Source organism: Pomacea canaliculata, linkage group LG13 (assembly GCF_003073045.1).
Source record: "Pomacea canaliculata isolate SZHN2017 linkage group LG13, ASM307304v1, whole genome shotgun sequence".
Classification (NCBI taxonomy): Eukaryota; Metazoa; Mollusca; class Gastropoda; order Architaenioglossa; family Ampullariidae; genus Pomacea; species Pomacea canaliculata.
Genome location: NC_037602.1, coordinates 6,504,494 through 6,525,327, shown reverse-complemented (window position 1 = coordinate 6,525,327; position 20,834 = coordinate 6,504,494). Strand labels below are relative to the sequence as shown.

The following is a 20,834-nucleotide window of genomic DNA, read 5'->3' as shown; positions in this document are numbered from 1 at the left end:
TACCCCTTTAAGGTTCCTGGCTTCAATTTTTCAGACAATTGTAGTCAGGTAAAAGCTAGTACCTCCTAAACCTCTATTATCACCTGGAAACTTTTGAGTGGAGCCAGTTCCAGGTAGCCTGATGTCGACTATTTCTAGGTTACTATCTACTTTTTCCCCTACACGCTCCCGTCGTCTCACGCTTTCAACAAATCTATCATCATAAAGAGAAAAACAGAAGGAAGAAGGATTAAAGGGCTCTAAATCTGCCATCGAAAGAGAGGTAACTCGAAGACACACGTTCGCCTTTTCTCTCAACGACAGACCTAGCTATGGCTTCGCCGCCCGTCACTGACAAGAAAAAAAAAGAAAACAAAACAAAAAGTAAACTTTAAAAAAAAATGGGACAGGCAGGTATTTTACCTGGTGCGGAAGTCACCGCTGCGCATGTGCCGGAGATCCAAGTCTGCAAAAGCACTAGCACCGCTATCCCCACCACGAAGGACGACGGCGGCCGGGGGCGCCAGACATCCATCACGCAAGGCTGCAGCATCTCCCTGCTCCTCACCGATGTCGCTAGTACGTTATCCTCACGTGAAACAGTCAGCTTCCGCATTTCCCATGATGCCCCTGGCATTGCAGCGTCACGTTTATGGTGTTAACACAGGAAGACACCACACCTTTGGTAGTTTTCTTTCCCCACCGACTCTCTTGTAAGTCGAATTTTGTTTTAAAAAATCCTAGACACGTCTTTGGAGCTTTGTCCGAACCCTGCGGTCCATGGTCCACCTGACAGGAGATTGGCGGGTGGATGAAATTTCAAATTTTAATTCCTCGACAATTTTTTCGCTTTCTCTTAATCTCACTTCAAAAACGTGTAGCTGGATTATTAACTTTTTTTTCTCACTTATGCTGTTAATCCCCTTTCATGATTAAGTCCTACCACTGTTTGGATGCAATGTCCAATAACTGGGGCTGGCTTGTTGAATCATTGTCACCGTGCAAATCATTGGCTGAATTTCACACATGGAAAGATAGACCGTGACAATAGGACGAATAAAAATGTTGAGAATGCCACAAGAGTTAAAACTCTTCTCTCCGAATTTTCCATAAAATAAAACTGACCTCTTCAGGAAGTTAAAGAAGCAGGGAGGAGGGGGAGGTCAAGGTTCACACAGACGAAGCAGTCTTGTATTTGTTGTACATCCTGGGGTAAACCAATAACGAAGTCCGGAAGACTGGGAGTGACGTGGCTCTGTATGAACATCCCCAACCTCAGAGGAATACCTAATTAAAGCAGCATCACACACGCCGCGTGCTTTGTGGGTGATGTTCCTGCACGTGCGGAGGGGACAGCGAGATCTGACGACGAGAAGAAAGTTGCGAACATCAGATGACCGGCGCTCTTCTGCCTGCCGGCCTCCCTCCCGCCGTCAATTTGTTCGATCGCTGAGTTGGGGGGAAGGATAGGGACCACGTGACTGCTGAGCTGCACACATGAAAGACACACACACACGCATGGATCAATTGCCAGACGATAGAAGTAAAAGGTGGCAGTTGCCGCACTCTCTCACTCTCTAGCGCGTGGGCGGGAAGAAAGAAAGAAAAAAAAACCAACAACAACAAAGACGGAAAGAGAATGAAGCGATTTTGTCTCTTAAGTGGTCTCTTGGTATTTGTACAAGAGAAAGATTACATCGACTTGGCTGTCTGTACCACAGGAATTAAGATTGATGTCAAATGTTATCGAAATATTAGCGGCTAAAGGGGCCCGAACAGGCATGGCGGTGGTTTATTGCCCGGATCAAGTCCTAGGGGCAAAGCGATCATAAAGGCAGACAGGATTGCATTAGCCTTAAGTGAATTGTATGGTAGCTCCCTAGGATGATCCGAAGACAGGACCAAGGTCTTTAGAGGGGGCTGGGAATTTTGCCAGAGGATAAAGTATGATAAAAATATTAATTATGACATTTTGCAGGGGACGTGGCTCGTGTGCAGGAAGAAAGAAAAAAAAGGACGGAAGCCTCTAAAAGGACTAGAGGGATTTATTTTTTTAAAATCATTGGGTCTTTTGTTGTCAGTCTGGGTGAAAACTTCACTCTTTCTACCGTTCTATAGACACAGACATGGAAACACAGCGTGGACAAAGGTTAGTAAAGACACAAGCAATCCTTACAGAAGTTTATAATGTTGACAATGTCTAGTTACAGCACTAACAAGTAAAATTATTTGTTTGCAGTTGATAAAAATTGCAAAACGCGAAACAAAACTTTCTTACTCCTTAAAGAAACGAAATTCTTATGTACGAAAAATCTTATCTAAGAAAAAATTATTGAAATAAAAAATACCAATCCTATAAAAAATGTTTTTTGTGTGCACATTTGTTTTCAATTTGTCTTGCAATTCACCAATTAAAAGGACAATACTTGTAAGAAACTTGATAGGCTACCAGATGACAAATGATGTTAATGATCTCTATTTCAAAAGTTAAATCATGTAATCAGGAATTATAAGTGAATAGAAATAGTTTGAGCACAGCACATTGACGAGACACATTTGTTGTACAAAGATGCTTAAAGTATACTTCGATGCAAACTTTTCTGATGACTGAAAAGTCAGTCCAACATGCCTTCTCCATTTTGTTCTGGATACACACACCTACAAACATTACAATGCTCACTTAGAGCATCATCAACACTGACACGATTTAAAATGGAAATATTTAATTTTAAGACTACAGCAAACAGAGCATGACGACAGTGTGTCTCGACGGGTAAATGTGAATTTTTACACGAGTCTTACCAAAACTTATTTTATTTCTCTTGTTCAGACATTTATTCTTTCTCTTCTTCCATACTTTTCCTACATCCGTAAAACTTCCATCTCAAAATTATTTCTACGTTTTTGTTTCAACTGTTTCCGCCCTGTTTTCTTCTCAAATTCAATCACCCTTTCTACACTTTTTTGTAAACCTCACTAAAGGAATGTTTAAATCTGTCACGTTCGTTTCGTCTTTGAAGCTTTTTACGATTATTTCTCTATTTTACATAGCCAGAATTCAATCACGTACACACTTTTGTTTGCATGTTTCTTATACTCTTCCTCTTCTAAGATCGCATCGTCGACTTCTATCTCATCTCACGTTTTTGCTTTGTTTATATGACTCTCTAGAGTTGGCCAATCGAAAGTTTTATTTAATCAGAAATGTTCTGCACTTAGAAGGAAAAGTGGAGGGTTGGGAGAGAGAGAGAAGGAGAGAATAGAATGGCATACACATGAAGGATGGAAAGAAAGTAGTTTTCAGTTCCTCTTTACAAGCTCCGCCTGTGGTCCAGGCATGTCAGACTTCACGGTTACAAAGTTCTTTGGAGAAAGGAAAAAAACAACTTGACCAGGGTATTCAAACTAAGATACCCAAGTGTGTTTTAGCTTTACACTTGCTAACGAAAATAAAAACAGAAATACATAAAAAGCCAAGAGCCACACAAACTATTCCTGTTTTAGCGGTAACGAAGGAAATGTTAAGCGCTCTTAAAGAAGATGATCTTGCCAGATTCCATTACACGATTGCAGCCGGCTCAGGTTAGGGTATTAGTTTCGCAAAAATCGAGATGATTTACAAACCATTCTACCACTCTTGCCACTCCCATGGCAAACGTTTAGTGTTTCTGTGCATCACTGTTCCAGCAACAAATTGGAAGCTGCAAGCCGCAACCCTTGCACTCGGGGAGAACTTTCAATAACTTGCAAGCGTCCTTCACCGAAAGTGGGAATCGAATGTGGCTCATAATTGAACCTGCTTGATATTGAACATAAAGTAAAAGAAGGAAAGAAAGAAATAAAGAGAGAGAAGGGAAGAAAAATGGAGTAATGACATGGGGGCTAGGAGAAATACGTGTGCAGTTGTCCTGAGGCGATCTTAAGTTTTCCTGTAAAGTCTGGAGGGGAATTCACTTTCGTGGTCTTCTTTCCCCCGCATGGATATCCCCCCTACACACACAAACCTCTTTTCCTCCTCTCTTTCTCTTCCGCTTTCACCCTCTTCCCTTTCTCTCCTCCTTAACTCTTTCACTTTCTCATCCACACTTCCTCTCTCATTTCATTTAGATTTTTCCTTCCATCTTTCACTCTGTCATCTCTTTCTTTGTTCCTTCAAAAACTTCCTCTTTGATTTTTTTCTTTACTACGACTTTCTTTCTCTTGTTTTTCCGCCGTTCGTCTGTCTCAGTTATTCGTCTTCTTTAGCGAGTCGCTCGGCATGTCAAATCAATAATCAATAAATAAATACTCGCGCAGAAACAAACTTCGTTCTTTTTCTTTGTTTCCGAAAGAACTCAGAAAGAGGTTTATGCTTGACTATGCAGACATCTTCATGGGTCATTATCGAGACTGCATGCTTGGGATACAAGTGCTGACCTTTGCCCTATGCTCTAGTGTACTTACTACGTCAATGTCTCCGTCTAACCACTCATGTCTTGACATTACAGATACAAGGGAGGGGAGTTGGTCAAAATAAATTTGCAATTCTGTAAACTTCGTGTTTCTTTCTGTCTCTCTGTCTCTCAAAACATATTAATTTGTACTCTAAATATTTACTCTTTATGAACTGCTCATTTTCAGTCTCCCAGCTTTTATGACTGGTGTTTGATGTTCTATTCAATAAAGTTCATTTCATTCTCTCTCTTTACTTTATCTACACAGATATACTTCCAAGTGAAATATTTGAAGCTACCAGTGCGTGATGTAATTGAAAAGAAGCAGAACTTGGGTTCATTGAGGAATTGTTTATAATTCCTCTGTCATTCTATTTTTTAAATAAAATACTTTAATAAATTATTCTCCAAGGGGTTGAATGTTCAATTCACTCAATGAGTAAATTGTTAAAGAACTACAGTAAAATTAACAGCTATATACTAATCAAAAGGTTTAATAAATAAATATACAAGAATGATAAGATTCTTGAAGTCCAAGCAGGGGTTCGCAAAAAAAAATTATATATATATAACACAATAGAGCAAAAGCTTGTATTGTTTATATTTTCCCCAAAACAGCTTGAAACCACAATAAATCTGTTTCTAGCTAGCTTTGTCAGTTGATGGTCTGTTCAGAAAAGGAGTTCAGCTCACTTCTTTCTCGCTTACTTTATATACATATACATTTGTATTGCCCCCACGTGCGATTCCACGACAAAATAAGTAAACGACATCAACGCCTGACTGCAGTTCTGAAATAACTGTCCAGCATCCATGGCTATTCCCTCCACCTACTCGGCCAGTGTTAAATGAAGCGTAGCAAGTCCGCCATCATACAATATCCCATTTGTTTGAGTCTCACGGATACACGGGATTTGAGGCCGGCGGGCGATTAAGTGCTTGTGATTCCGCACCCGAACTCAAGCTTCCATAGCCTCCCGGACTTTGCACCCTGTTTGGGCAAAGAAATAGTCCTGAAGGTGGTTTGTCTTCCTACGCGCGCGCGCTGCAGACCGAGCTAATGCATAAGTCAACGGACGCCGCCTGCTGCATCAGCGGAGATGGAGGTCTCGCCGTGCGATGCTTACCAACACCAGACTGGGAACACAGAACTAGGACGATCTCACTTTCCCACTAAATAAACCCTGTTAAGTGAGGCCTTTCGCACGGATGGTTGCTTTTCGGAACACGGCAGCCTCGTTTTGGAAATTACTCCGACGCTTAGGATGATGTCTAACAGGGTAACTAAAAAAAACTGTATTTGTCTGGCAAGCTTTTTTTTTTTTTTTTTTTTTGCGAATGGAGGAAAAACTGAATCGTGAGGACGATTAGGTGTGTGTCAGACAAGCATACATGCAGAGCAAGATTTTTATGATGAGAAAAATCAAAGACATTAAGATTCCTGGAAAAGAACTGTTCACACGTGTGCAAAGGAGTGAAAAAAATGCGTGGGTGTACAAATGTAGTGTCCATTTTCTCTCTGAAATTAGAAAACTATATTTTCCAGGCCACTGAATAATCAGACTTACTGGTATTTATTTATTCACAGACTAACCCACACACTGCCACCAATAAGAGAATAAAGTCAGGGATACAGAGGAGAGGATGCGCCTGCATTTACGGAGAAGAGCTGTTGTATGCATCTCTGTGGTCTGTATCAACAGTGCCAGGAATGGCAGGAGATGGCACCGCTGGAAATGCCATTCAATTCTACTCCAGCTCTCCACCATTTGTTGACATTGTTCGATTTCGGATGCATCGACCTTTTGGCGCTGAAGTTTATTGACCGCCTTCACCTCCAGGTTAATCCAAACATGCTTCCGCTTAAACTGTACCCGGGGATTCTGGGGTGGACAGTGTTAGACGATGTGCTTTACCCAGGTTAACATATCTCCACTCACTGTTTTAGTTATAAACTGCCAAATATCCGTTACTAACTCAGTTCGAGAGCCTCTAGATCACATGAAGCAATTGAATAAAGACTAGCTATAAGATAAAGAAACAAAAGAATTACAGATACAAGGCAGGAAGAAAAGAGTAGAAGAGAAAGTATAAAAGACAGACAAATTAATTAAAGAAACTATCAAATAAAATAAATATACAGAAACATTGAGGTCAGCTAAAAATATCATTTTTATCAGTTTTTTTTTTTTGTTTATAGCAATCAGTCGTCGAACTGAAAGTGGAAGGAAGTAGGAGGTATTCAATACATGTCGCACTATGTTTAGGTCGATTCTCGCCCATGTCGACAGTTTATCGAGTGATGCAAGTGTTGACCTAATTATACTGCCTGGTACTCCGACCCCTGACCTTCTGCTACATCAGCGTTAATAGCACGATGTCGATAGTCGTGGCAAAGAAAGAAAGTAAAGAACAGCAGTGGGTGGTAGAAATAATTAGGCCGCGAGCGTGTTTCGTGATAAACAAGACAGCTCACCCCATGAGTAGCCTCAGTGCTGGTCTACAAACAGAATGCGAACACGCGATCGACAGCATGAACAAGAGACATAAAACGATACATTCCTTAATCCACGCGATTTCCCGCGAGATCTCATTCGTTCACGTGACCACGTTAAAAATAAATAAATAAACAAAAATTCCTATAGTTTTATCTGTTTACGCTCTCCATTGTTATTGTTTGTACCATGATCCATGTTTGTGTCTTCTATTTTTATCTTTTATTGCTTGTCTACAAATTTGTTTCTCCTTCCGTTCTCTCATTCTGTCTCAAACCTCTGATAGCATGATCCTAGTTCTCTCTTCTCTTTCTCTTTCTTCCTAACTTTCTCTCAAACGAAATTGCGCAGGACACAGCTATTATTTTAGAAAACCACAGGGAGACTAGCTAGTAGAAAATAAAACATTTACATTTTCTGCTCTTGAAGACTCTTTGTGGATCAGCCCTCGCTAACCCCTCTCCCTCGTGATCGTCCCGTGTGGGACATCTTAGGCTTTCCCCCCGTAATGCCGAGGCTTTTCCACGTACATGACTACGTGATTACGTTAATTCGTCGAGACTAGGGACGAGGGAGGGCAGCGTTTTCGCAAGTCTGGAGCCCACGTTTCCTGTCAGTCTCCAGGGATATGACACACGCCAGACACCATGATGACCTCACAAGGAAGATTAGCGCGTCAACCCTTGGACTGCCTCTTCCTCCACCCACTCACCTCTGCTCTCCCTCCGCCATCCCTCAAGATCCTCCTCTTGTCTCAGCTTTTCTACTCGGACACATGTAAACTGCTCTCCCTCCACCATCCCTCAAGATCCTCTCTTGTCCACCTCTGGCCTCAGTTTTGCTCCTCGGACTCATGTAAACTGTTGGACTGTCTTGTCATCTTTCTGTTCAGCCTCCTGACGACACTTGCAAACTGTTGCATCACCTTTTCATTTGTCTGTCAATCTGTCAGCTTTATTCACAAGTTTCAACAACGGCATCTACAATATTTTATTATACCTGCATCAGACAACATGTTTGTAGTCGCAAACCCTTATGTCCTTATGTCCGTTCTACTTTGTACATCGATGGCCTTTAGTTCCTGTGTTCAAATCTCCTCACGGGGTTTACAAAGAGCAGATAACTGTAAGCTTTCAACTGCATAATTAAAAGACACACTAACGTCCCAAAACCAGACTAGCATCTGTAACGTTTGCTATGAACTTTTGAACTATTTCTCCATTGTGTGCATTCATCCATCTCTTGCATTATTCAACACAGTTTCGATGCATTACTTTAACAAGGAGAGACAGATAGGCGGAGGACAAGAGAAAACACGAAACAATCAAAAACATCACTTTCGTTAATTTCGACTTGTGTGCCAAACATTCATAAACATTAATTTGAAAGCTTTATCTGTTCTTATTCATCATGTTGTTGACGTGTCACGTGTCATGGTAGTTCCAACATGGCGGCCAGCAGTGTCCACGGAGCACAAGGACAATGTGAGGAGCATCCAGTTGCTGCAGCCCGCTGACCTTGTTTCACGCTTGTCCGACTCTTCTCGTTTCATTATTAATTCACCTCAAGCCCGCTAGAGGTCTCTAGCGGTCCGCCGGCACGAGACGCCTTATAGTTGATTGACAAAAATTGCAGGTCTCCTCTTTTGCCTCGATCCCATTATCCTGGGTACACCTCTTTCAACAGGCACGCCGGCCCATTCCCACGTATTTGGGGATGGCGCTCTTCCCGCCAAATTTACTCTGGAACTTGTTCTGCCCCGTTTCCTGTTGGCACACTCTTGTCTCCCTTTTCAGTTTTTCTCCCAGTCTCACCGGAGGCTGGACTGCTTTGTTCTGGGAAAATGTGTCACTATTATGCAACACGAATGTTCCAAAACGAGGATCTGATTTTCAACTGCAACTTTGTTTGAAGTATAAATAAACGAAAGGAGCAGAGGAGAGTTGGGACTTGGAAAAGAACAATAGAGAGCGAGGCAAAGGATGTCGGGACAACATGGGCCCAACTGAGGGGGCTACCCAAAGCCGGATCCGCTGGCAAGGTGTTGTTGTGCCCTATGTAAACAGGAGAGTAAAAACGAATAAACAAAACTATTGTTTATTGTGTTGTGTATGATAGTGACAATGACTCGGTAACTAGAAGAGCTCAATGTCAAATGTGGTTCTAACAAAACCGCTTTTGATACTTTTACCAGTCTTATTCTTCCATCTTTATTGACAGAAGAGAAACCTACTTCTTCAAAGATGTCTTGTGCGTGGGCAGGGCAGGTAAGGGAAGCTTATTGGCCTCGAACCAACAATTTTCTATTCCAAAGTCGAGTCCTCTATCTACCAGCTCGCTGTAGAAGTTCTACATTGAGAACAAGACACAATTGGAGACAGACACATGCATAACCTAACTGAAATGACTTATAACAAATGGACAGTTGGACTTCTGGATTGCTTTCTTACAGTTGTAGATACATTCCTTAATAAGAAACGTCTAATTCCGATGCCATCATAAACAAAAAAAGTAATTAAATTTGAAGCACATACCTGTTCCACCAAGTTACCCTTCTGAAGGAACGACTTTATCATATGGAATATTTCTGTTTTCTATTCATAAAAGGATCACTTTCACAACGAAAGAAAGTGTACAGTTTATGGAACAAAAAGGTAATTTGGAATGAAAAAGCTTAGCAATAAATTTGAAGATCAATTACAACCTTGGAAAACGAATTGGTTTTATACTTCCTCGTGACAAATCATCTTTACAAGATGAAAAGTTCAAGTAATATTTTTTTCTTAACTTAACCTTAAAGCAGTCATAAAATTTCGAAACTTAAAATAAAAGACGATTAAGGAGTAAAACAAATCTCATTAAATCCAGCAACCTTTCGCAAAATCTGTTCTCATAATATTCTATTTCTTTCGCTCTTTTTCTCTTGCTCCACGACACACTCTCATCTTGTGTTGAGAGTGTGTGGATGTGTGAGAGTGTGTGGAGTGGGGAAGTGTATGATACAGGGAGAAATAAAAATGATATACTGATCTTGTGTGGATCATTGCTCAACTTGCGACATACAATTTACTACGAGCGACCTTTCCAGAAACTATTTTTCTGTCTATCATGTATCTGGCCAATGTCTTCTAGTAACAATTTTTGAAGAGGGTTACTGCAAGCGTTTCTCTGGCTCCAGTTTCTTTCATGATTGTCTCTATCCCACTTTTTCCCCTCTGAACCCTCTTAATCTCCCCCTCGTATATCTTCTCTTTCCTGCCTCTGTCAATTATTTCTTTTTTTGTTTTTGTTTTTCTCTCGCCATATCTCCCCTTCCTCCAACGTCAGTCGTCAACGTCTGCCTCCGAGGCACATCACGCGGCTCCCAACCCCCCAGACTGGACTGTGACGTCACTAACGGATCGGAGGGCGTCGTGCGTGCTTTTGATGATGGAAGCATGATAAAACAGAGGGTTCCATTCTCGGGTAGTCTGCCAAACAAAACCTCTCTTTGCGTGACGAGCAGGTCCAACGTTTGCCTGTGGGTCCCGCGGGCCACTAATGAACTGTCAAGGCAGCAGGTCCATAGAAACATTGCCGCCATACGATGCTCTCAGATTCATCCAGAATTCCTGCAGGTCGCTGCATTTCGTTTACATTCAAATGTCGGCGAAGAGTCTTTTAGTCTTTTATATAAATCAGATTGTTCCAGAACTCAGTGTGTGTGTCCAGTGTGTGGCTATCTACACATCTCTTCCCGCTTTTGTGTGCCGGTCTGTCTGCCTACTAACCTGCATGTCTGAGTGGTCCATCCATCCAACTGTCTATCAGTGTATTCATCTACATTACTGCATCTAACTCTCCCAACCTCCAGTGTAATCAACAATGAACACATCGTTGGGTGTACAATCAATAGTCGCCGGCACGAGATACACTGCTTTGTATGACGATGATTACAGCCTGCTTCTAAAAGATTTATTTACACATCCGAGAAAAAAAAAACTAAGCTGCTAAATACGTCTATTTCTCTCTAACACCAACACACACGCATGCACGCACTCACGTACACACACACGCACAGATAAGTATACACATACCCACACATATACATTGTCCATGAAGTCAATCTATTTCTAAAACTCGACATCTTAACTTCTTCAGGCTGGACCATCTTAGAAAAAAGTTTAGCAACGCTGACGGGAACACACACTAGCTACATAAAAGAGTTGTCTTCATGTGTTGTCATGACTACCTTGTAGTAAAAGATTTCAAAAGATATACAAAAAGAATTGTATAGTTCGCAATCCGTTATAAACATTTACTTATCCCAATTTAGGGCGGCAAAGCAATACTAGCCATGTGTATCACCGCTGGCAGAACTTACAGGTTTACCTCCGTTTGCAGGTTTATGCTTTTAATACAGGGCAAGGTTTAACAAGGAAAAAAAAAAACCCAACAAATATTGCGATGAAATTAAAGAGGAAAAGAGATAAATCTGAATGGAAAGGAATTAACGAAAAAATAACTGCAAAAAAGGAAGAAAATGGAAGAAATACTGTAAATTACGAGAATAAAGTTGATAACAACAGCACATATAATACCTGAACTATGTTTCAACCTTCAAGAAGGTAATGTTTTCTACACACACAGATGTATAGGTCGAAGGCCATGTTTACCCAGTGTCATCATGGTATTTTTTTTTTTTTTTTTTTTTGAGCATATAAGCACACACTCGCATTAAAGCTCGTTTTCCGACACATTCTCGCGGTGAGTCGCTCTCACACGCAAACAGAGCTGAGAGACTGCAGAGAGGAAGATTGCTTGCTGAAAACCCATCATCCCCAACCAAGGAAAACAAAGCAAAAACTAAGAAGTAAGAAAATGCCAAGTCTTCAGAAAACCAAGTCTAGCTGGTAGAAAGTACGATATGCACGCGATATTAGCACATATCATTTCACATGCATAGTCTTCACACGTGTGTCACATTCCATCACAACTTTCACTCTTAAATATTTCACGGCAATATGCAAATTTATTGGTTTTTTTTCTTTTACTACCTTTTCCTTCTAGTTTCATGCTCATTTTACATTCAAAAGACTGTTGATACAGTATTGCATCGAATCTTACTATTTAATGATATTAATTCTCCGTGCGGTTGTAGCTCAGTGTTGTCCACCAAAGACCACAAACAAACCGACGGTCAACCAGACAATAAATCTCTTTCAATCGTGAACGAATTGCATAGACAAAGAACTGAGGAGTGGCTGCGTTCCCTTGACTATGAAAGCTTTTTTTTTGATTGTTCAGATCGAAACTACGAACTTAGCTACAACTCGAAGTTCAGTAAAGCATTTACGAAATAAAGACAATCATACTGAAATCAATTTCTTGGCAGTAATGGCAGCCATTGTCATCTACTAGACTGCAAGAAATGTAGCAGAGAGGAAGAGAAAAGCAGAAACTAGCAAGGCCATGCCAGCAGCCAAATGAAGCTTATCTGTTGAGCTACCCGTCCTCATCCCTTTCCGTGCCCTTCAGCGCAAGCTCCGCGTCCTCGCAGAGTGCGCCGAGTGCAGCTGGCGCGTGCAATGCCGGTACCTGAAGATTCGAACACTTTCTTTTCCCTGAGAGGATTTGGGGAAGAATTTGAATCAAGCTTTGTGGTGTATGTCGTTAAGTGTGGTTCTTTTAATAGAGATAATACTTCCAAACGCAGGAAAACATCTTTAGATTTATTATCCATCCCTAAATTTAGAAGCAGAGAGAGAGAGGACATTAGCCACCTACACAAATGGACAGAGAGAAAGGGGGACGCAAAAGGTGACGAACAGTTAACGACAGGTTGAAAGCATGAGAAGATAAAAGCTTTAGAGGGTGATAGGAACACACAGAGAACATTTAATTAATAAGGTTCACCAAAACAGATTACAAAGAACAAACGATCTCAAAGCGATAGAAAACCCATGTTGCTATGATTTGGCCTGCAGGGTACACTGGGCAGCTGACGAGAGTTCTGCAACAGAGTGAATTACTGTCCTTCTTGTGGCTGGTCCACACACCCAAGATGAGAGAAGAGAAACTTCCCCCCAAGGCAATGTGCCACATGCAGATGCAATGCATCTGATTAGAAGAACCGAGCAGAATAAAAAGGAAGTAGAGACTCGCCATTAGTGGTTGATACATCGGACTGTTAGGATGCTCCCGCTTTGTCAAAATACTGGGGTAGGGGAGCGAACTTACTCATTAATCTTAGCAAAACACACTCGGCGGTACAAGGTAATGAATGGGCTTGCCTGTTTGCATGGATGGGCTCTGAATATTTGGGCTGCGAGCAGATGTTGGCTCGCCATTTCGGTACCAAGTAAAGAAATGCTTTTGCTGAAGGCAATCGTGGCTCATAGAATGTTTCCAAGGAAACAAGTGCGGCAATTTCAAAGCCTGTAGTGTCTGTGTTTTGAAGCGATGAATGCACGGTAGAAAAGCTGTTAAAAGAAATGTAAGGGAAAGATGAATAGAAGAAAGAAAGATACAAAGTAGAAGGAGAAGAACTGGATAATAGTTATCATCACAGAGATAGCAATAGTGATGATGAAAGAAAAAAAGAAAGATATAAAGGGAGAGAAATGTTTGATTTATGATGAAGCTGAGGAGGATGAAATAAAGATTAACAAGCGATAGAACAATAATTTGATGATTGAAAAAGGGAAGAATAAAATCAGAGGATGATGATAATATCAGTGGTGGTGTTGGTAGTACTGATTTAGGAGACAATCGGTCAATAAGCTGGTCGCATGTAAATTATTTTATCTTTGTTACCACACTGTATACTTGTTTTACTATCACAATAATTTTCGCTTGATAACACATAAAAACTATACACTTACATTGGAGAATTTAATTAATTCAACCTTGAAACCCCAAACGCCTCCGCCACCTCCGTTCCTAATTTTACAGGTTGCATATTTTATGTTCCGACACCTTGCCACAAGGTAAATATTGAAAAATTAACAAACTTCCGGCAGGGCAGCTGCAGACATGCGAGAGTAAGAACTCTGGAAACAAATCCCACGAGGGTGAGAGAGGATCAGAGGGGATAATCTCAGACAGCCTGCGTCCTCTCCCTGCCCGGGTTTGATTACCTATTCTTTAAGCCTCTCTTTGAGGAGGTTCAAAGGGAGGTAACTGTTTGTCTTGTGCGTTCATTAGGAGTGGTGCATCTGTGAGGACTGGCATTAAAGTGATATCTTCATGTCTGACATCGTTGCATGCCATGGTTTATACTGTTAGCATTGTACAAAGAAATAGTTTCGTGTCCATACTACTGCTCGCCAGGACAAATGTTTCTTTTGCAGGCGTTGCCACCAGGTCGATGGAATTACAAACTTGTGTGTGTGTTGGGGAAGAATAAACGTAGATCAGCCAACACTGTTTGATTAGCAAATTGTTGCCTTTCACCAGCAGACACACACATACAAGCACATGCATTCATGCTAACCTGCCATCTCACACACACTCATGTATAAATCTAGTCTTTTTAGTTTGTCCAAAGATAGAAAGAGTAAATGAATCTGTCGATCATCGACACCCCGACGAAATCTTGCAATGCTTCCCGAGTGAGACATTTTCACACCCAGGGAGGCACGTCCTACAGACAGGATGAGCTGCAAGAGCAACAATGTCTCATTGTTCACGGATAATTACCGTTTGCAGTCTTAGATTACCTCCCCTGAGAGCGCTCCTCCCTCGAGTGGGATTGTCTGTCGATGTGAGTTACGGCCCCTCTAACGAACATAAAAGTAATTCAGTATCTTCAGTACTCGTAGATTGTGCGTCCTCTCCAGTCTCGTCTGAGTGCGGTGATCTCCCATTGTGGTGTAATTGCTCAGATGTTTCTAGAGTTATGGTTAGTGCTATTCAGGAAATGAATTTATTTAATGAGCATTCACACATGTATGTGTGTGTTCGCATCTTCGTAGCCATTTAGGTGCACGCGAATATCCCAGATTTGAATTTTCTTAATATATTTTTTTTAGAAAGTGAAGAATAACTTAGCAGAGGGACAGATTCGCAAGCATATATTCTGAGGACAAAACTCTGGATAGTGGACCACTATATAAACACCTTTATTCAAATTAACCGCTTATCGCCTGGATGTTGGGGGATTTTTTTAATATTCTCCTTCAAGCTAGAGCTCTGGTATATTGTAGTTAACAGAGGAATGTCCATAATATTGAGATTCACTTTTCAAAGTTTGTGCTTCTTTCTCTTAACCCTTCTGTTGTGGCGTAGGATGACCGTTCGCATCAGTTGTTTCCCTTTCAATCATGTGCCATCTGCTAGTCCTGGGGACCACAGGTCATTTTGATACAAGACAGGCTATCAAACGATGGCTTGCCACAAAGACAGTCTCTCACAGTCGCATGAGTTCTGCCACAAGACAATTTGTTACAAGGTGGTCTGCATCATGAGACTGTCTCAATCGCCTACTGATGTCAACTGTAGTCCTCTTTTTTGGTATCGAGAAGAGCATCTAATTATCAGAGGCAACGGGTCCTAAAAAATCTCCCACGCTGGGATTATATGCGATACTTTTAACTGGAATGATCATGCCTTCTCTCGTATTACAACAGAAAAAATAATATTTCACTTCTAACATAGAAACAAATAAATGTAGAAGATTTCAGGATCGTGGTGGATAAATAAGCTGGAGTTAGTTCACCGTAGATCCTACTCATAAGAATGGCAGAATTCGTGTCATTTGTTCTGTTTTCTTTGTACCTTACCTGGTTAATCAGGTATTTTGATCATCAGTAGAGCTTTTCCCAGATATGGACACTGGAAAGCCGACATCGGAGCACAATAATACTACAAGCCTTAAATAAATAAACAAATCATAGGCTCTCCACGTGAGACAAAGCATGCAAAGTACCGGATGAGCTACAGTTTTTAAATCCTGACAAAATATAACAAAAATATCCTAACCTGCATGCTTCACTCCGAGCTTTAATCATAGCAACCTCTTTTTACTCCGCTCGTCAGGTTGCCGCGCTTTGATCTTTGTTCAGTTCAAAGACGACTTTAATCAGTTTCTGCGCCAATGCATAAGACTACAGACTATGATAATCATAGTTTTAAGGCTGGTTTCAAATAACCTTCTAGCTGACATCATGAGCTTTTAAGCTCCATAAAATTTTTAAGCTATTCTGACACAACAGAGGAAAATACTGCTAATTTTTTTCATCCTTTGTCGGCTCTCCACAAGTCGGCATTAATAGTATGAAAAGGTTTTTCTCTATGTGCATTAGATCATGATTTTTAATTCTTTTTTTGGGGGGTGGAGGGTGGGGATGTGCTTTCTTTCATGTCACAAGCGACGGAAAAGAGAAGATAATCTTGTCCGCTGGAGAATGTCCATAAACCATCCATTTTAAATACGAGCCTCGCTTTAGTTTATCCAGACCCTATGCTCTTTCTCAGTGAAAACCTACCCTTAGTTTTTTTATAATGGACTAGCTGTCTCTCACTTGCTCGGTTAAAGATTTCATTTTTTTCCCGGCTTTACTCCAAAAATTTTAAGTTCCAAAGATGCATAATCCTGCTTTTACTCGACAATGTCTGAAACCCATTTCCATCTCAAATTCGTGAAGACGAAACCACAGCACAGCAATTCAGAAGCAATTAATATCCCTTTTGGTAGCAGGAGTCCCACTCTCGTCATTTCCTCGACAATGGTTTACATTCGATCAGGAAAAGGCAGTTAACTGGTGGCAAGATAAATGTTTCGAGATGGACGCATCTTACCCCGAGTTCCGTTAGTTTGCGGACAGAAAAGAGGAAAGTACCGGGGCGGTGTTTGTCCTTCTTCGTATCAATCTTTTCGCACGTAAACTGCCTGTCACTTTTTTCTTTCCTTGGAACTTTTTCGTTCATTCGTATGTACCAAGCCACATCACCATCGACACATTGCCTTGGCTGTGCGCCCGAACTGTTCAGGACTATTGATACGAGGGACGAGTGACTTTCACTTTGTCGATTTGTCTCAGTGTGTTGCCTTTATCCCAGCCAACGACCTTTGGATTGTACAGAGCACACAAGAATCAATTCCTTCCATAACACGAGGTTCCCCAATTTCGCCCTGTCATTCCAACAGAGAAATAACATTCATCGGAGGAGGGACAAAAAAAGTGTGATTTATTTTCAAAGCTCGTGTGCCAGGAATGTCGACACTGATCCACGTACACTGAACACCTTGGTTTTGTGCAGAGAACGAAGCTGATATAAGCTTGAATAAATCGCTGAGATACTACATACAAGTCTGACAGAATACACACTCTTAGTGTTGGAAAACCGAAATCATATCACCGGCATCGATTAATAATGATTAAATGAATAACAAAACACTCTGAGATCACATTCAGGACAAAGCAAACCAGATAATAGACTGGCCAGGGAAAAGAATATTTCATGTGTAAACTGTTGAATGTTGGACTGTGAAAGGTGTAACCAGGATGCACATACAACTCTGGTTCTCCGTTTTCTTTGTCTACAAGATTTATTTTTCCAAAATTCATGATTTATTTTGATTTCATAGACTTGCTGGATAGCGGAGTATCGTTTGGCAGCTCTTAATCAGAACTTGTTTCCACTCCACTCTTATTTTTGTCGTCTTGGTTTCTTCAAGTTGTTCTTATCATAATTATTTTTCTTATTTCTATAATAATTATTATTTGTAAAGAGCCATGAACTTGCTCTTAAAGCTTTGTCGCTATATAAAAGAACCTGATGATTATTATTGTAGTTATAGCTTCAGATGTCTGTCTGAAAGCACTGTTGTCACACTACATGGTTTATTATGAAAAACAAATCAGTATATATGCCAAGGCATACGTGACAACAGGTGTAGAGATGGTCCCTATTTACCAACAAAATATTTTCTTTCTCAACACAAGAATGATACAATTTAATAATGTAAATAAAAAGGTTTTAATGCCGGCTTATCTCACTCATAACAAACCTGCTTCGCTACTTTGTTTCAAAAAGATTCTTTCAACAAGTCACACGAGCATATCCAACAAGAGACAAGAATAAGTGAGTACGAGACTAGAGGCGAGCAATGCAAAACAAATCATCCAAGATCAGTAGGTAGTTGGAAAAAGCATCCAGCTTTTTCCATTTATGCCTATAGACAAATCATCGAGGATTGGTAGATGGTGGGGAAAAATGCATCCATGATCAAGGGCTGAACAAAGAGCCAACCATTCATCAGCACATCAGTGATGAGGAACAAGTGGAAGAAATGTGTTTAAGGCAAAAGTTAAATGCCGAAAGTACAGACAAGAAACAAACTTGATGGACATTGAATTCCTAATCGCGAAACCCAAAAAATAAAGTCAGACTTTTAAAGTTTGTGAGCCATCTTCCTCCATGATATGCAAAACAACAGAAGAACTACATGAAGATCAGCATGTAGAGAATAAAATAATAGGTTGAGACCTAGCGGCCGGGTGGATTCAGTGAAGCTAATCGGCAAAGATAATTATGTTTGGCCAGGCATCGACGGTTACAGTAATATGTAACTGTACCTAATGTAGACCAACAGGCCATGGAGAAACAGTGACAAGGTCAGAGATAAGCTTACCTGTAATTAATTCATTTCTAATTCGTCTGTTCGTTTTTTAAGTACTTTCTTCTCTTACTTTTCTCTCTTGGCATTTGCGATAATCGCGCTCCATTCGTTGTTTCGAGGGATTTTGATTAGATAGCGTACTTGATAAAGTTTTATTTTACTGATTTATTTAAGTTTCTTTTTTTTTTCTTACATATCGAATAGTCATGACCACTCGTGTCGGGGGTCGTACATAAAACAATGTGATTTATGGCATTTAATGACATTTGATAGCAAGAATTACCCTGTTTCCTATCCATTCTCTCATCTTTACCCTCATTAGTGAACCGTAATTCACAAAACGGGTAGCAACTGAAATGTCATTAGTAAATGAAGGAATCTATGAATGACAGAGTAAAGAATGGAATAAAGAGAGACACTTACCTCAGAGTCGCTCAGCGTTGACCTCGCTTGTGTTCGCCACGGGACGCAACTTTAATAAACTCTTCCAACAACAGCCCCGGGTGGATGTTTACCGAAGCTTCCACCACCACCCGACTACGCTCGAGCGCGGACCTCCCACCAGTTCGCACCTGGGCGCCTTTGTTTCCTCACCTGAGCCGGAGAGAACATCGGAGCAGTCGTTATGTTCGTCCACCTGCACCGACGGTGCTGCAGCCACTGCCAGCGACATCTAGCTACCACCAGCAGGGGGAGACAACCGCTCGCCAGGCGCCGCGCACACCGCTGCTTGGTGCACACCACGAGCTGGGGTTACCTCTTTCTAAAGTTCGCTGATCCCACATCCACTACACCCCGCAACCCACCCGTTTACATCGACGCCCTCGCGCGGTGAGAGATAGAGAGATGAAGAAGAAATAAAGGAGTCTTCAACCCTTGTAGCCACATCAGCCGACACCACTTTGATTTCAGCGGAGGGCCGAGCTCATAGAAAAGGCGCTTGATGATCTCAGAGCAGGGGCGGGCTTGGAACTTGAACTCGGCGACCCCCTTCATCCTCCACACCGCGGTACAGGGCGGTGATGTCCTCACAGCCTGTGGACAAAGAGACGAGGACAACTTGCTCGTCTGTCACAGACGATGTCTTTGTCTCTGCCACACACAAACCACACATATATGGCAATAAAAACTATTTGTAATGCCCCTCATACCTCCGAGATTCCCAAAAGTTTTATTGTATTGGAAAATGTACAGCCGGGCTTGGGACCGTCCTTATTGTGTTGCCCGAGACGAGAAATGTCAGGGCGCCCAACCTTCACTTGTAGTGGTAGGCGCTGAATATATAAATGGATTTACGGGCGAATATGAATTGATGAAAGTTTCAATGTCCAAACAGTTGCTCTAACCGTAGGTTTTCTGTAACTTCAACAGAGAGATTTGCTAGAATTCAGGTCAGACGGTTGACGTCAGTATAAATACCAACAGGTCGGTTAAAACGGTTTGTATTTCATGGAACAAAAGAGCGAACCTTTGACTGTGTGAATTAGGTTAAGTAGGGATCGGTTAATTAAGTGATCCTGGCAATATCGGGGCGCTAAGCACAGCTTTCTCTTCGATGGAGGAATAATGCAGCAATGATGGGGCTTTAGTCTCAGTAGAACTTAGTGTATACCTTGCTAGGATGTGTCCATCCCTTTGAACAGAGACACAGTGACATCGGTCTGTCCCCATGTTTCCACTCATTCACCCAACAACACACCTACCCACGTACTAAGGATTTGACAGTTAATTTATTCATCCACTTTTTCAATTGTTTATCCATCCATCCTGCCAGCCAGTTCTATGCGTTGTATCTGCGTCCAATCCATGGTCGCTCCCTTCGATCATCCAGCTGTCCAAGCGTTAACCCTTTGTTTGCTTGTCAACCGCTTCTCAATAAACCTCCGGTGCACTTTCTATCTGTTTCCACGTCACCCGTCGCTTCCCATACTTCTCTCCTCCCGAGCACCTCCCGTCAACTTCCTTCGCGATCTCGGGGGTTCTCCGCTCTCGCGTGTTTTGCAGCTGGATGTCAACAAGCATTAACTTATGGTGAATTTGACACTTCGACAGCAGAGATTGAACAGGCCCTGAATTATAGAGCAGACGGCCCGTTCAAAAGTTTGTTTGCCACTTGCCTTGTCGGCTCCGGCTTGTAAGATCGTTAATTTTATTCAAGTGCCAAAAGCCTTGAAATCATTTCGTCTGATGCGGAGTGCGGTTCGGATTCTTCACGCTTCGCTGATGGACGTTGGGGGAATTGAAGTTATCGATCAGGGGACAGTTGCAGGATCCTCCCCTCCTCCCTCCTCCTCCTCTCTCCCTCTTCCGGCTACCAATATT

The 20,834-nt window shown here is 41.5% G+C and overlaps 1 protein-coding gene across 3 annotated transcripts in view; it reads right to left on the bottom strand.

Moving 5' to 3' along the window:
* Positions 1–19,594, bottom strand: part of LOC112554581 (zwei Ig domain protein zig-8-like) — a 60,986-nt gene extending 41,392 nt beyond the window's left edge. The window contains exons 1-2 of one of the 3 annotated variants that reach the window (XM_025222423.1): positions 18,936–19,594; positions 403–1,468 (exon numbers count right to left, since the gene is read on the bottom strand). In XM_025222423.1, coding sequence (XP_025078208.1) covers positions 403–616 — 214 coding nt within the window. In that variant the 5' untranslated portion in view covers positions 617–1,468; positions 18,936–19,594. The remainder of the gene's footprint in view (positions 1–402; positions 1,469–18,935) is intronic. The other 2 variants (XM_025222422.1, XM_025222421.1) reach the window with 2 other exon arrangements.
* Positions 19,595–20,834: the final 1,240 nt, after the last annotated feature.